The 17,911-nt window shown below is 41.1% G+C and overlaps 1 protein-coding gene across 1 annotated transcript in view; it reads right to left on the bottom strand.

Moving 5' to 3' along the window:
- Positions 1 to 17,911, bottom strand: part of DHRSX (dehydrogenase/reductase X-linked) — a 228,468-nt gene that overhangs the window by 21,107 nt on the left and 189,450 nt on the right. The window contains exon 6 of the mRNA XM_034757540.1: positions 11,839 to 12,046. Within this exon, the coding sequence (XP_034613431.1) occupies positions 11,839 to 12,046 (208 nt within the window). The remainder of the gene's footprint in view (positions 1 to 11,838; positions 12,047 to 17,911) is intronic.

Here is a 17,911-nt window from a genome sequence, read left to right as displayed (position 1 = left end):
AGCATGAGAGAAGAAAAGAAAACTTACCCCTATTTATTTTGGTTTATGACATGTCAATAAACACCTTTGTGCTTGTTGATTCCCCCATTTATGATATATGCTGGCAGCAGGCACTGTTAAAAAGTCAGCCTTTGCCGACAGCTATCACAGAATGGTTCTTAGAATAGGAAGTACAGTAACTTGCACAGGATTGCATTGGTAAATGCTGGCTCTTTATGGCAACCACTGTAGCACTGGCACAATACTGCTTTATCCCAGCCTCTAAATTCTGACGCTTCAGATGCCTTTCATTTCAGTGTTGAGAGCATGAGCATAAGCAGAAAACCACAGCTACATCATCACACATACTAGTACAGTGTGGGAGCACTGACAGTACCGTATCTCCTTTAGATCCTCTTCTTAAAGTATATTTAGTGACCCAGAAATGACAAATCTAAACACCTTGCCATAAACACATTTTATATTCTATTACTTTTTAAAGAGCTGGAAATCTATGACCCATTCAGCAGTCCATGTTTGACCTAATGCAGTGCAGACCTTTCAGAAAGAGGTTCCACAGCCAAAGCACTGGGAGATGTATACATTTACGGTCTGTAGGCCTTTACAGTAGCTGAAAAAGAGGCTCGGCCTGAATAAAAATTGATTGAGGTTTGACTGTATGGTTGCAACAGCATTTACAGTGAAATTATTCAGAAAAGTGATTAGGAAACTGCCATCTTCCGATTTACCAGATCTACTTTCAGCATCAACAGTGGCAAAAATACCCCTTTATGGACTTGTCTACATGGGGAAGTTAACTGGCATAGTTATAGCAAAACAACAACTCCTGGTGTGAACACTCTACTCCCAAATAAAAGTCACTTTTATACCAGAATAGAGCATCCATGCTGGGAGCTATTCTGGCATGGATAGAGCGCAATAGCTTATTTTGCTATAGCTATGCTGATCAATTTCCCTGTGTAGATAAGTCCAAAATTGTCTTCAGTTACACCTATGCAGAACCACTGAAGTACCCATGGAAGATATCATCTGAAGACAATGGGGCTGCATATAGGCTGTAGTTTATTAACAGGACTACAGGTTCTGAAAGCTAATGTGTGAGAAGATAATATCCAGTTTGTCTCAGAATGCAGGCTGAGTTTACAGGTCTCCATGTTTGTAAAGTGAATACATTGGATATGCACAATAAACATGGCATCCCACAATGCCATCTTTGCAGCCACTCTTCAGAGCAAAGCTTCTCTTTAAAACTTACTTTGAATGGGTCATCTTATTTTCAACAGATTAAATTCCAAAAATGAGAGTCTCTCTCTCTCTCTGCCTTTAATCATCTGAACACAATATGCTGCAAGTAATATCACAGAGCTATTTGGGAAAGCAATGCTTCCTAAAAGCTCAGCAGACAAAGATATTGAATAAGGTTACATTAGAATCAGAATAATATCATTTCTCAAAACATATGCACCAACCCTGACTAAACCATTAGTAAAATGAAGAAAGGATTCTAGGTCAAAGGTTGTAAGCTCTATAGTCTAGACAGCAAACCAAAAATATTCCAAATGTTTTGGGCAACTCTTAATTTTTAAAAGCATGTCTGAACACTGGACTGGGAGAGACATCTCCATCTCATCCAGTGACAGAGAACGTGCTTAGTCTGAAAGAGCCATAACCAGCACAATTGTAAATTCCATCCCTGGGAAGCTGTGCAAGCACATTGTGGTTTTATTGCATGTTGTTTAGGACTCATGCAAATCCTCTGTCATTGGTGACCTGCATTTCCTCCTGCACAGCTGGAACATGGTCATGCAGCTCATTTGTGAGCTTACACTTTCCAACACTAAAACCGGGACTGCCAAATGTAACTATGTGCTCTGTGAAGACTTACAGACTTGGTATATTTTGAAGGAAATATTTAAACAGTGTAATAATGCATACAGGCGAGTCTCAGTTTACGCACATTTAACACGCGCGAATTCAGCTTTGCGCAGTTGGCAAAAAAAAAAAAAAAGAGAAAAATAACAATTTAAATACTGTACCTGTAGTGCGGGCGATTCCGCCCGCCATTACACTCAATGTAATTTTGACTATACGCAATTTTCACTTTACGCGCTGACAGCGGAACGTAACCCCAGCGTAAGATGAGATTCGCCTGTATAAACTGACAAGCTAACACTCACCTGCCAATACGAGTATTGACTACTTGTAACTATGGATGCCCAGGATTATGGAACTCTTGGAACACACAGCTAGAGATATTGGGCCAGCTTTTGTACTCAATTATACCAGTGAAACTCCGTGAGCTTCGGTGAGTTAAACTGAGAACAGAATGTGGCTTATTATTTGTCATGTCTTACAATATATTTAACTCAGCCACCTATTTGATCTTTCAATACTTTAGTAGCCCTTTTTGTTTTCACATGCTCACAATGTAAATGCTTTTTCTTGGGGCTAGCAATAAATCTTCTGTGCAAGTAATTTCTATTATATTTACTCCAGGGAAAGCTGGTCAAATAACCTCTGGTGAATTTAGCCTTTTTTTCTGTTCACATATCACGTGCAAAATGATCCTAATTTTTACAAGTGTATTTGTTATATGTAAGTATTCACTGAATAGTATATGCATAAGTTTTCAAGGGTGACCACTGTAATAGCTCCTCCTCTTTATACATTTGGTATTCCGAATCCATACAGGGAGTGTACATACCCACCCACCACACAGGTGGAGGTAGCTGAATCTGACTTTCCAAGCTCCAACAGAGCTTCAAAAAGCCACTATTTAAAAAACAAACAACAACAATTTGGCCTGGAAATCATAGAACCATAGAACTGGAAGGGACCTCGAGAGGTCATCTAGTCCAGTCTCCTGCACTCATGGCAGGACTAAGTATTATCTAGATTTAAATGTTTACTCCTTCCTCTGCAAGTGAGAAAGTTACCCCTGCCCCACCCTGAATTACACCTGCCTCATGCCCAGAATGGACTAGATTCAGTCCTGTACCAATATTTCTATTTAAACAAAAGTGATAGTATTAATGTCCAGCGCTGTAGGACCAGACAAGGAAACTTGGAATCACTGGAAAAGGGGATTTCTCCACTTTCCAGTGGGACCCAGCAATTGCTGCTCCTCCTTGAACGCCTGAGATAAAGATTCTGTTTTGTCTGTTTATCTATGGAAACGCTGTTTTAGATTACATATAGAGTTTTTTCTGTCATGCTTTGAGCCCTGTATACTTGGATTCATGGTAGCTAAGGCACCTAGTTTTACAGGCACAGAGATTGGGGGCGGGAGGTGGGAAACAGTGCCAATAACTCTCCAAAACATTCCAAAATATTTTTTCTGTCAAATAAGCGGCACATGCGGATGGAATAAGTTTTATCAGCATCAATTTGGCATGGCTGCACTATTTGTCAGTGAGTTATGCAAGTCGTGCCCAAACGAATGCTAGCAAACCTGTAGCTCTATGTAAGCTGACAGACTTGTCTCTCTCACCAACAGAAGTTGGCCCAGTAAAAGATATTATCTCACCTACCTTGTCTCAGCAAACCTGTCTATCGCACCACACCTTCATGTAGTTTCTATCTGCACACACCCCATCCAAACTATTCCTCTGCATCTTCCCTGCTTTTGATGATGTTGTCCCATAACTGCTCCTCCACTCAGGGTAGCATGACAGGATTTTTTAGCGAGAGGCCAATGGCTTTTCCCACTACCTCACAGTTGTGCCTCCTGATGGGGTGGAGTGAAGGCTCGCTGATTCTCTCTCTCTCCTCTGCTGCTGGATGTTTCAATTAGAGGGAATTAGAGGTGGCTTGCTCTCCCTCCCCACAGGTGGTGTCCTGGCATATGTCCTAATGGGAGAGCTTAGAAGCAACCACTCCCTGCCCTGTGGCCAGTGGATTAAAATGTAAAACACCTTCTATTACCCCGGAGCTGGAGGTCAGCACTATCTGCAGCTTCCCTGCCTTAGTAAGACTAGGAAACTTGGAAACAACCTGCTTTGGAGTATGTAGTACTGCATATGTAGTATCCCAACAGAATGATGTTGAGTTCCTGTTGGAATGATTATTTTAATGTTGTTGGGATTTTATTGCATTGCATAATTAACTGAAGATGTTAGGGCACATATGCAAGGTCCTAGGTGTCTTTTTATAACATTTTAAATAAAAATAAACATATGAATACTGCTACTAGGCCACTGGGACAGCATTCTAATAATGTCTTAATGAAATGAAAGTTGCCTGAAAAAGATGGTAGAGCACATTGCATTGCAAAGCATTAGACACACACAACTACGAGAACATATAATTATAGTATTGTTGCCACAACACCTATTGCATTGTTAATTGTTGAAGAATAATGTCACAGATCTCTAAAAATTAAGCTGTCCTGGTAGTGGAGCAGAAGCACTATCCTGGAGGAGGCTTGGAGTCAGGGATAGCCTTGTATTTTGTTTTGGGGGCTACCTAGTTGAGACCAGACATAATACAGAAAAGATAACACTTGCTATCTGGAGAATGGAGAGAGGAAGTAACACAATAGCAACTGGAAATCCTCTATTTCACAGAGTGACCCAGAGAAGGGCACTCTGTGTACAGACACACTCAAAGAGGTGGTTAGAAGAGGAGTGGGCAAACTTTTTGGCCCGAGGGCCACATCGGCGTTGCGAAACTGTATGGAGGGCCAGGTAGGGAAGGCTGTGCCTCTCCAAACAGCCTGGTCACTGCCTCCATCCGCCCCCTCCCACTTCTCGCTTCCTGACTGCCCCCCTCAGAACCACCAACCCATCCAACCCCCCCGGTCCTTGTCCCCTGACCGCCCCCTCTCGGGACCCCTACCCCGCAGGACCCCACCCCCATGCAACCCCCTCTGCTCCCTGTCCCCTGACTGACCCAACCCCTATGACAGCCCCGCCTCCAACAGCCCCCCCCCGAGATTCCCATGCCTATCCAACCCCCCTGCTCCCTGTCCCTGACCCCTATCCACACCCCTACCCCTAACTGCTCCCCGGGACCACACCCCCCATCCACCCCCCGGGACCTTCTGCCCCTTATTCACCCCCCCCCCCCACCCTCTTACCATGCTGCTCAGAGCGGTCGGAGCCAGCCATGCTGCTACACTGCCCGGCAGGAGCGGTGGGCCAGGGAGCCGGTGGCAGAGCGAGCTGAGGCTGCGGGGGAGGGAGGACAATGGGGGAGGAGCTGGGGGCTAGCCTTCCTGGCCGGGAGCTCAGGGGCGGGCAGGACGGTCCCGCGGGCCATTGTTTGCCCACCTCTGGGTTAGAAGCTAATACTTCATTTTTTGAACCACTTGCTACCAGAAGGAGAAATCATGATGAGATGCATTCCTCAGGGAAAAATATAATTAACTTGCTATATAGACACTCATTTAGATTTAGTAATAGCTATGGGTATTCCTTATTTGTTTTTAAAACTCTGTTCCATAGAGCCTTGTTTGTGACTAGATCTTATCCAGATTGACCCCAAGCCCTGTTCTTTTATCCATGTTGCTAAAACGCTGTATTTGAATTGGAATTTCCAATACAGCATTTCTACATAATCCTTCTTCAGAGAAACAAAGGAAAGTTTAGGGTAGTCGCTTCTAAATGCTTATGACCCAGAAGTTTCATTAAATGATCGTTTTGAGTCCAGTTGCTGAGTTGAAACTATATTTGATCTATTCCAAATTATCTTGTTCTATTAGCTGTAGCTCCACTTCCATCATCAACTCTGGCAGAAGCCCCACTGACTGGAACTAGACTGAAGACTCACTAGAAAATGTATGATTGAAAATAATCCTGCATTGGCAGGAGGGTGGACTAAATGATCTAGAACATTTTCCCCATCTTTAACATCTATAATTCTGAATATGAAAATGTTTTCACCATCAGAAGAACTTCATGTGTCTTCTCTTCAAAGAGATAATAATCTTTGGCACCTGCTGTAATGTTTTAAATGTTCTTTATGCCATTTCCTGTCAACTATTTATCTATTACCCATTCACTAGGGCACTACAAAGAGCATTTCTTCATTGATTTCTACAGGAATTGTATCTTTTCAGGTATGTTGAAAAACTTGCATGGATGAAAATCAAATGAATTTGATAGTTTATCCTTTACCACACAGAAGTTAACAATAGATATCTTCTTTTATACAAGACTAGACCTTTGTCAATACACTCCTCACTTGTTTATAACTTTCATCCATTTATCCTTGCAAAACTTTTAACCAGAAGTCATTTTACATTGTACAAAAAAATGTAGATTTATCCTGGGTTTCCTTAGGCCATATTTCAGGGTAAAAGAGTCATGATCTTGTAGGGACAGACACTCATAGAGAGTGGGTTTTGATGCTGATGTATTGTTACTTTCAGCTGTAGAATTTAATTATTCTAATTCTGTACAGCTGCTGTTAATATGTGGTGATGTGCTTGTCTTCTAACACCTCAAGCAGGAAGCTGAAATGCATTTGCTACATTCAGAGTGCCAAAAGGAAAAAGTGCCTCATTCTGAATAGCAAATGTGATACTAAGTCCTGAGCAAAAATTCTGCTGGCATGAAAGATAAATCCAGAGTTTTTGGATTTCGTTTTCCAGCATCACTTGAGCATTTGTAAGATTTCTTTACAATAATCTAGAAACGCAAACAAATGAAGAAAACAGAAAAACAAACCCCTAAGATTGAGTTTATTTCAACTGTTGGAAGAAATGGGCTAGTTCACTCTGACTGACTGCTACAGTTCCTATGCCTGACTACACTCCTCTCAACATCCCAAATCGATACAGGTCATGAATGCTTATGTTCAGCCTCTTCTTTGCTTGGATTTAATAGTCAGTAATTCTTATTTATATGGGACAAAATCTATGAATGACAATCAACAGAGGGACAACCTCTTCCTCAATTGCATCCTTACAGGATACCTTGGAATATACAGATAGTCTGAGACAGATAAAGCATTAGTGATGACAGCTAGAGTTCTAGTGGCAAAGAATCTGAGTCCAACCAAATGCACTATAAAGAGTTTTGGGAATCTTGCAGCTGTGCAGAAAGCAATGAAATTAGTTCCTTTCTTCCACCATAGCACAATGAAGTCCCATGCAGTGGAACTGTTTTTGAAAGTGGATATTATGGAGACTCAGTGATTCCATCCAGTGGTGGAGTATTTCTTTCTGTAAGGAGTTTTTATTATATTAGACTAGGGAATTTGGATTTAGAAAGAACTTTCAAATTCTAAAGGGGAAGAGGCAGTTCTGGAGAGGACAAAATGCATCACCTTCTCTGCTTGAGTTTCAGCCAGTATCCTTCCCTTAAGTTCTTGTGTTTGACCACAGAACTGACTATATTTCAGTTGTGGGTTTGATCAGTGTCCTGTTAACTAGTCAATGATTGTCTTATTAATTTCTTATCTTTTACAGTTTGGGGTGGTATTCCTTTAAACTGAAGTCCATTATCCATTAAGGATTCCTAAGGGATAACATTTGATTGAACTCTAGAGAGAGTTCTATCAGCCTTTGTCTACTAGCAAGTCATAAGGGTGAAAATCAATTTACATTTTAAAGAAGGAATACTTGGTTTCTCTCACAGAGTGACAGGGGTAATGACCATGTATTGAAACCTCCTGCACGGAAAAAAAAAATCTATAAACTGTAACAGAGATAGGGTATTTAAAGAAGAAATTTTACAGTGGGGACTGGCATCTTTGACAGAAAATATAAGAGCTGCAGACGATCAGCACGTCTCAAGATCAGCCCCTCAGTCACTACTTCGGAGTGGACATTAGTCTAGCATTTTTTATAAGATTAAAGAGCTGGTAATACTCACTGATCCATGCTTTTACACTGGGGTGCATCACTGCAGTATGCTGGAGAGTGATTTTTTAATAATGTTAGGGAGGTTTTTTCTGAGCTTTATTCAGTAATCAGAAGAAAACATTTCATATGCTGTAAGCAGCTTAAGTTGTCAATACTTAAAGAAAATTAAATGAACGTGCTGTGGCATATTTTTAAACTTGGCTGTTTAAGAGTTAAAATGAGGCACATAAATACCTCTTTTAGGCAGGTCAGGGACTGTAGTTGCAAAGTGCTGAGGATCTCCTGGGAAGTGATGAGCTGAGTGTGTCTGGCACCTCACAGGAGATATTTGTCTTTTCAGAAGTTTGCGCTCATAGATGTAAAGGAAATGGATTTAATGCTAGTGAGGATAGTAACACAATAAGCTGGATGTTTTCTATGTGACCTTCTGGGCCCTTAAATGGAATAAAACAAAATGGCGACAAACAAAATGAGAGAATGTAAGAGGTGACAAAACCATTCCATAGTTCCTGTCTGGGATCTATTTGGGCCAGGTGTATATCCATCAGTGTCAGGTTACAGAGGGTGAAGGAATTCCTGTATATGTTTACAAAGTGCTTTGAGATCCTTTAGGATGAAAGGCACACCCCGATATTAATAACAAACCTCCCCATGTTCAATGTGTTGTTGCCATGTAACCCTAAAAATCAGACTCATACTTACCAACTCAGAAATGAAATTCTGGGGGAGGGAAGAAAAAATCCACAAAGCAATAAATAATATCCACTCTCATTAGGTGTAACTAAGGGAACCAGTTCTGCCATCATTACTCATGTACTTTTCTAGGGGGAAATTCACCCCTAAGCAGAAGACTATCACATATCATTTATTTTAAAGGCTTAAGTGGTATGTTGGCCTTGTCTTGGCTCTCTGCATGGGTGTACATACAGTTCCACTGCAGTGAATTGGACCATATGTGGAATAAGCAGCAATTCAATGTGGGAAAGAGTGGCAGAATTGGGCCCCAAATAAGAAAGCATGTTGTCAAAAATTAAGCAATAAAAAGGAGAAGGTAAAATAAGGGACAGTACAGACAGCTAATGAGGGGGGGGACAGACACAAAATTCATAGAGACAGCTTTTATTATTCTGTCCTCCCTCCGCCCTCACTGCTTTAGAGGAAAAGTGCAGCATTGCTACAAACAAAGTACATTCTGACTCAAAAAACAACCCCTCAATTGCTGGATTCTCATTTCAGACTCTGTGAGTACGGCACTTCAAAGCAACTCACTATCTCTCCTTCATCCATTGATACAAGACAGCTTTGCTTCCCCCCACCCCATGTACGTAGTATAGTTGTAGCTGTGTTGGTCTCAGGATATTAGAGGGACAAGGGGGGTGAGGTAATACCTTTTATTGGACCAACTTCTGTTGGTGAAAGAGAGAAGCTTTTGAGCTTACACAGAACTCTTCTTAAGGTCTGGGAAACTAACTCAGAGTGCACTGCTAAATACAAGGTGGAACAGCTTTTTTTAAGACTGGCATCTCATATAAGAAATAAGAGGGGATGAGGGACTGTAGGAGGCATTACGATTACAGCTGTAAGTACTCGATTCCCTTCTGCGACAAATTCAAACTCACTTTATGTGTGTTCAGTGACATCCTGTTTAGTTTCTAAATATCATCAGTATAGTACCCAAATGAGTCCCTTGACACAACAATAAAGCTGAGCGGCACTGAGTGCTGCAAACAATAAAATATTTTATTTCCTTTCTGAGAGAGAGAATTTTTGCTGTGGCTGTGCATGGAATGCTGAGCTGTACTTAAACACCCTAAAGAAAATTTATGTTAGCAAGTGAGGTAGGAAGGAAACAAACAACAAAACTAGAGTCTGGCACTTTGAAAAGAAATGGCAGACAAGACATGAAATGTAGCAAAATGAGATTCTCTTTCTTTTAGAATGCTGTGTTGCATTCCATATGAGTGTTCTCCTTACAATTTTTGCTAGCAGTATGCAAATGAAAAAATAAACATTATACTTAAAAAACACTATAAAGTGTTTCTAAAACATGGTTTTATTTGTTTATATTCTGTTTTTACAGCAGTTCCTTCAGACTCCAGGCTCTTTATTAAACATTAAAACTAATGCAACAGAGGGTCCTGTGGCACCTTTGAGACTAACAGAAGTATTGGGAGCATAAGCTTTCGTGGGTAAGAACCTCACTTCTTCAGATGCCAGAAGAAGCATCTGAAGAAGTGAGGTTCTTACCCACGAAAGCTTATGCTCCCAATACTTCTGTTAGTCTCAAAGGTGCCACAGGACCCTCTGTTGCTTTTTACAGATTCAGACTAACATGGCTACCCCTCTGATACTTAAAACTAACGCTATTTCCATATCAAAGTTTTAAATTATTTTATTTTGTGGGATTGATGATCTGTTCCTAGATCGTCTAAAGTGGTGCATTTTAATTTGGAAAACATAAACTTTTCCATTGGAATCAGGCTTAGTTCACTTAACCCAATCCTACCTGCAAAGCCGTGGAATGAGTCACAAGCAGAAAATTCTCTCTTCACAGCTTTTTTGTTTATATTAGAAAATTTGTACCAGTGTAATTAAACCAATTTAAAATTGATGTAATTACACCAGTGCAAACCCCTAATAAAGACAGGACTTAAGTGACATTTGAACTGGTTTAAATGCATCTTCATTAGGGGTTTTCACCAGTGTAACTAGATCGATTTTAAATCAATTTAGTCACACTTTTCCAACATAGAGCATGCCTAGAATACAACATGGAACTGGAAGCATGCATTCAAAACAGAGCCACATCATTTGGCGATTGGGCCACTTTTAACCACTATTTTTCATTTGCCCTGCCTCTCTCCTCCTTCCACTCTCCTGTACATAACATATGGTTGTTGCATAGTGCCATCCAGTGCGATGGACACATAACATAAGCAAGTAAAACACACACTGCCATTAGAGCTTGCCTCTTGTTCTCAGAATGTGGAAGGTGCTTTATGAGAGCATTTTGCATATTTGGGCCTCCGTGTTAGCAAGTGATTCCACAAGTGTACACTAATCTATTTTTTTCTTTGGGTGTAATTATAATTAGTGTGTACAAATAATCTATATTACTCCTGGGGGAATTCTGCACCATTGCACAATGCAGAATTTGTGCAGAATTTCATGTTTTCCCTGCAAAATTGGGGCTGCAGAGCTGCTGGCCGCCACTTGGGGCTGCTGGACTCTTCAGAGCCCAGCTCGCAGTGAGTGAAGCAACCAGGGATAGAGGCTGCATACTACGGCTGCCTGGCAATGATCCTCATTTTCATGGGGACTGGAGAGGGCCTTGGAGACCCAGCTCTGGCAAAGGGTGAGAGATGGGCAGGGCCGCACTACACCATGCCCCACGGTGGGATAGTAAAGAAGCTGGGGGGATTGAAAGCTCTGGAGGTGTACGTATCTGGGCCAGAGGGGGTGCCCCACGGCTGGGCTCTGGGGGGAGAGAGGTGCAGATGTCTGTGCTTTGGGGGCCCCATGCAGCTCCCTCCAGCAAACGCCAACTGGAACTGGGTTGTCTTAGGGGTTTATAACTCCCTACTCCTGGGGGAATCTTTTTTGTTGTTGTGTGTATTGTTGACATACTTGTTGACATGCCTGATAAATTATCAAAGTAATTGAAACTAGAGTGATTATATTGTGTTATTTTGACAAATAAAATATGCAGAATTTTAAAATATTGTGTGCAGAATTTTAAATTTTTTGGTGCAGAATTCCCCCAGGAGTATCCATACGTGCAACTACAAATAAAGAGATGGTGATGCTTTCCTCTTGATCTCACGCTGTGTCTTGTCCTTTCTCCATCATCTAAATAAGTTCTCTGGGGCAGAGACTGACTTTATCTGGTCTGTGCACTTTATCAGCACTGAAACTACCATAATAAAAAAACCCCACATAATGATAATCTTGAAAGTCTCTGTAGTCCTGCACAGATTGTAGCTCTAGCAATGCAAAAACATGACACCAAAATCATTAAAATAATCAAGTACCTTGAAAAATAGCCAGGCTGTCATCCACTTCACCACTTTTGTAGCCCAACAGACATTTTTATAGAGCTCGGTGTTCACTACTCCAGGGTCTACTACATTAGCAGTCACATGGCTCCCATCTGCTGTCACGAGATGCTGTAGTCGATAGGTAAACAATACAAGGGCAAGTTTGCTTTGGGCATAGGCTCCATGGGGTGAATAAGAACATCTGCATAGAAAAGAGAGAGACAGGAAAATAATCAGAAGAAAAATGTTGTAGCACAGATATCACATGCATTGCCAGTTTGCTAAATTATGCAGTAGACAGCAACACAGTAAGTAGGCACAGGAAAGCCTTATCACTTGAAAGCAGATTGCTTGTTGTAGTTCCGATGACTATTTCACTAGATTCAATTACTGCTTTATGGAAAATATCTTAGATAAACATACATGTCATCAGACTCTGTGCTGCAAACAATTTACGATAGGTATCATTTTCCCTGGAAATGCTGAAATATCAAGCCACAGAATGCCCCAGTCTCATTCCTCCTATTATAATTTATTTATTTATTATTTATACTACTGCAGCACCTATTGGGCCCTGATAATAGTTGCATTATGTTGCCCCAGATCACAGTCTAGGATTATGACAAGATACAACAAGTGGATAAGCAGGCAAAAGTGTGATGGTTAGCATGGTGACAAGCTAATTAAAAGTTGCACTACAGAAGTCATAAAACCTTTAACATTGGAAGATAATTATCTGGTTATAACTGGTTAGAACAACGGTTTAAATGGAGCCCATTACAAACGCCATATGTAATGCAAACATAAAAATGATAGAATCTATGTCAAAACATTTATGTTAAGAACCCATGTGCCTGTTCTGTGACTCAGATGTTGGAAGTTCTGGTCTTCAAATTCCTCAAAGTCAACCTTCTTACTTAGTAGTTGCTGATTAGTCATGTTTCACTTCATTTTTTTCAATTCTGTCTGAATGAAGAATGCTACTGTCAAGGAAATTAGTAGGTACGTCACTGAAAATACTCCCCCAGATTGGGGTTTCAACATCACTTCCATGACAACTCTGCTTCTGTAATTACTGCAGAACTTTCATTTAATCTCTCTGCGCCTCACAGAGCCAAGGGTAATGCCTAGAAAGATCTTCTGTGTTTTGTTATGCACAAAAGAATATGTGCTGACTGAATGGTAATGGTTTCTCAGAATTCTGTTTTTTCTTAATTTCCCATGTAATACCTAGCTTTTAATGTTCTGTACACTTGACTAATCAGCCTTGAGATGGAAGAATAGGCCTCTAGCAAGCATTCTCACGTCATGCAGATCTATAAGTCCACTGGAGCTATCTAACTGTTAGCAGTGAATACCAGCAATGTGGATAATCAGGTACTTTTAGAAGCAACGGTTACTCTAATAGCCAAGTCTCTTTGTTTTCGGTGTTTATCAATTTCTCTCAGAAAAAATCTCCAGCTATTGGAAAAGCTAGTGTTTGGATTTTACAGTTTTCACCTGAATTTTTGCTTTTGCAGGTCCTGGGAATTTCTTGAAGACAGACAGGAAGGGAACCAGGTCCCGGCACCCAAGACCACCTGACCACTGCAGCGATGGGCCCGCATGGAGTGGAACATTACACCCCATGAGTATTGGGTCCCCTTGCCAGACAGAACACTCTCCTGATCTCAGGGCCAGGGAGAAAAGGGGGTTCTCTCTGACAGGGCTATCAGTACTCACGGGGTGCAGCCTTCTGCTCACTTCCTGATGCTGGCCCTTCAGCATGGCTCCTGTCTGCTTCCTCTGCTCAGTGGAGGAGCAAGAAGGGTAGGGAGCCAGGCCCCAGCAGCCACAACCACCTGACTGCTGCAGGAAGCAGAAGGCTTTCTTGACTGTCACATGGTGGGTAACCTTACCTGCCCTCTCCCCCACACCCCTGTCCCCCAGGAGTTCCAGACACCCCTACCCCCATGCCAGCTGCCCTTCATTTTTGTTTTTTACTGATTTTTCACCCTTAAAAAATAATTTAACAAACACCGATAAATTCCAGGGAAATTTAAGAAAAGAAATAAAAACTGAAAGCAAAGGGCCTTACTTGCATCCCAGCTGCAGGAAGTAAAGAAGGATAATATTAACTCTCCAGTTCATTTTCTTTAATTGTTTCTATATTTGTCCAAAAGAAAAAGTCAAGTAGCAACAAAAACAAAATGACAGTATAACTTTGAGAGACAAGGTGGGTGAAGTAATATCTTTTATTGGACCAACTTGTGTTGGTGAAAGAGACAAGCTTTTGAGGTACCCAGAGCTCCTGTTCAGGTCTAGGAAATGTACTGACAGTTTTACAGCTAAATACAAGATGGAACATAAGCAGTTAACACATATTTCAAGGGACCATTCAAGGTGAAGTGGCCACTTGAAATATGCGTTCACTATTTATGCTAAACAAGCTGTTCCACCATGTATATAGCTGTGAGATAGTAATAAAGAAGATCATATAAAGTGTCAGAACATCAGTCAATTGCCTGAGCTGTAACATAATAGATAAAGTAGCTCAACCATTATAAAGGTATCAGTTGGCTCTAGGAGTGGACTAGGACTTTTTAATAATGAATAGAAACTACTTTAAATGTTACTGCACTGGAATAAAAGTGACTGAGTTAGTCAAAGTAGTGCACTTATAGCAGGGGTCAGCAACCTTCGGCACGCGGCTCACCAGGGTAAGCACCCTGGCGGCCGGGCCAGTTTATTTACCTGCTGACGAAGCAGGTTTTGCCAATCGCGGCCCCCACTGGCCGTGGTTCGCCATGCCGGGCCAATGGGGTCGGCGAGAAGTGGCGTGGGCGAGCGATGTGCTGGCCGTGGCTTCTCGCCGCGCCCCATTAGCCCAGGATGGCGAACCGCGGCCAGTGGGGGCCGCGATCAGCCAAACCTGCCGCGTCAGCAGGTAAATAAAACTGGCCCGGCCCGCCAGGGTGCTTATCCTGGCGAGCTGCATGCCGAAAGTTGCTGACCCCTGAGTTATAGTTTAGATTTGCTAATGTCTGCACATCTCTGGAAATTCAGTCTGTACTCAAAATGTCACCTTATTCTTCACACATATTTTGACATTTTAAACAGTTGCACCAATGTAAAATTGGAATGTAGACTTGCCCTAAGTAACTTTTTGTTTTTTTGTTTTTTGGTCTCTGAGAGGATATGAGTACCTCTGCAGGGATGCCTGCCAGGAAAGACTTGTCCTAGCCATTTTAGGTGTAGCTTGTGTGTGGGTGTGTATGTGACCAGTTATAGCGGATGCATATAAGTCCATAGTACAAGTTACCACTGGGCATCAATTAACCTAGGTTCAAAGCAGATCACTCGATGTCACTCTGGGTATGAAAAGGAATCTAACCTTAACACATTATTTCCACAATTGAAAGTATAAGCAGCTAAATCAACTCCACAGAGACAAAAAGACTAAGTACACCATTCTGTCATTATGTTAACTTTATAATTTGATTACTGACTGTGCTCATGCTATTGTCTGAACAATTATTGGTCTCAAATTGCTTTCTTTTTAGTTAACCAATTTTAATTTGTATTATTGTTAACTCCTTGATTTACTAACTTGATTTACATTGTAACCTCAATCTAAATTTCATAGTGTTTAGAACTTTAGAGAAATATAATAAGTTAGTTACCTAGTAGTTGTTTATGGTCTTGAATAAAGGTAATGAAAACACATTGGATTGGTTTTCTCTGATCAAATGGTAATGAGGTAAAAATAATCTTAATTAAAGGGACTTGAATTAAACATTAATAAAACATTTGACACAGGTCCTGAAAACCCAATTACTACTATTAATTCCATTCTTTCTTGTCTTACTTTTGCTAACTAATGAAATTCCTCTCCCTCCTCATATGTGCTCGTGTATCATAATTGTATCCCTTATAATCCAGGTAGTACAATATATATTTAACTCCCTGAATTTAGCCTCTGAGCCTATCAATTTCAGTGTAAACCTTTCACCGCCCTAGTTGCTCTTCTGTGCACTTTCCACTTTCTCTATGTTCTCTCTGTAGCATCTTTTATAAAATTGTGCAAGAAAATTGAACAAATTTTGAGATCCTTCAACCGGAAGGATCTCAAAATGCTTTACAGAGCATCTGCAATGCTGACAGTTGCTGCTCATTGGGATCAAACCTGGGACCTCTGGAGCCTAGTGCATGAGCCTCTACTGCATGAGCCAAAAGCCAGAGGCTTCTTAGTTAAGGCTGTAGAGCAGACTCATTAATCTCTAAGTGGTCTTGGTGCAACTAGAGGGGACAAAACACCACATTCAGGAGGTGTGTGGGTTACACATACACAGCAATTATTTCTCCTACCAGTGAACAGAAATCCTCTCTAGAGGGAATTCTGCATCAGCTATACTACATAGTAGTGGAAAGAAAGAATAATTTACTCAATTGAAACTACAAGGGAAAGTAAGGTAGACGGAATCAAATGAGTCAAAACACCAGAATGAACAACTGTTACTCTTATGAAAATGCTTTGGAATCTCCAGTGACCCACAGCTGATCAGGATTAGATCTGGGTGACAATTTTCTGTTTAAACTGTTTTTAACAGAAAATGTGGTTTTTGACTAAACAATTTTGATACAAAAAGAATCTGTTTTCCATGGAAATTTTTGACTTTTCATTGACAAACTATTTTGTTTTATTTTTTAGATGGAAACCCAACTTTTTCCCCATTTTTTTGCCAAAAGGTTTGGGGTTATTAATGAAAGATTTGTTTGGTTTGGTCTAAATTTGCAGCGAAATAAAAAATATTTCCAATCAATTATAATCAGGAAGTTGGTTTTACAAATCATCCATAAGGGGCTATCTTCAACCGCTGCCTCACTAGCATCTCTACAAACCCAGGTTTCCCTCCACACACCCCTCCAGGTAAATGTCCTAATCATAAGGCTATACAGTCATAGTCACACTCTCTCTGGCTCAATGAATATTTAATTATTTCATACAAAGTAGAACAACTTCAACAGGAGATGTTAAGAAAGACCCACCACTACCATCACCTCCTCCTCCAGCTATGTTTTCTGACTCTAGCCCTTAATTTCTTTTGGTTTTACTAAAAGTACCCAAAGCAAAATGTTTAATTTCAGGTCGAATGAAATGTTTTGTTCAACCCAAACCATTTTTTTTTGGAACTACCAGTGAAACGAAAAATCAGTTTTTTGCCCAGTTCTAGTCAGAATAACATATTAAATGTCCTCTCAATGTCATTTCTAAGATCCTGAAGGCTTTCTTCCCCACCCTCTCTTGCTTAAGCAAAAGCCTCAGAGAGGCACGTGAGTATAGCTATATTTAACCTCACTGGTGCGGGAAGTTCAGATTTTCTGACCCTAACCACTGTATTGTTTTACAGGTCAAAACCCTGATGCCTTCTCCCTCTTTCATCATGCCCCTTCAATTCCCAGTGTGTTTAATTGGCTACAGGGCACAGTGCCCTAAGATCAAACTGCAGTACAGCCAGATAGCTGTGTCCTCTATCAAAACCTGGGGACTGCTGCACAATGTGGGTAACATGCTGCGGTTTTTAATGAAAGACCACATGCACAACTGCAATGCATGCCTAGGGTAGAATCAGTTTACATAGCAAAAGCAGGCACGATCTATTAAAATGACTGAACTTCTTAAGTGATTTATGTTTTAACCTTGTAATACATCACTGTTGCTTAGTCAAGAATCTAAAAGACCATTATTAAACACTGACAGTGCTCTCAGATTTTTAGATTTTGTCCCCCCAAAGAATGGTATGCAGGAGTTAAAGTATTCTTGTGTTCACTACTGTGCTACATTCAGGGCCGGCTCTGGCTTTTTGGCTGCCCCAAGCAAAAAAAAAAAACAAAAAACAACGGGGCGTCCAGAATGGCCAGGGCCGGCTCCAGGCACCAGCCAAGCAAGCTGGTGCTTGGGGCAGCAGCTTGTAGGAGGCGGCATTCCGCCCAATCCTAGGGCGGCACGGCCGCTTTTTTTTTTTTTTTTTTTGGTGGTGTTCCGCTCCGGCTGCCCTGTAGGGGGCGTTGGCACAGAGGACGGGAG

The sequence above is a fragment of the Trachemys scripta genome, chromosome 1 (assembly GCF_013100865.1).
Source record: "Trachemys scripta elegans isolate TJP31775 chromosome 1, CAS_Tse_1.0, whole genome shotgun sequence".
Classification (NCBI taxonomy): domain Eukaryota; kingdom Metazoa; phylum Chordata; order Testudines; family Emydidae; genus Trachemys; species Trachemys scripta.
The sequence above is the reverse complement of the archived record's forward strand: the minus strand, read 5'-3'. Positions and strand labels throughout refer to the sequence as shown.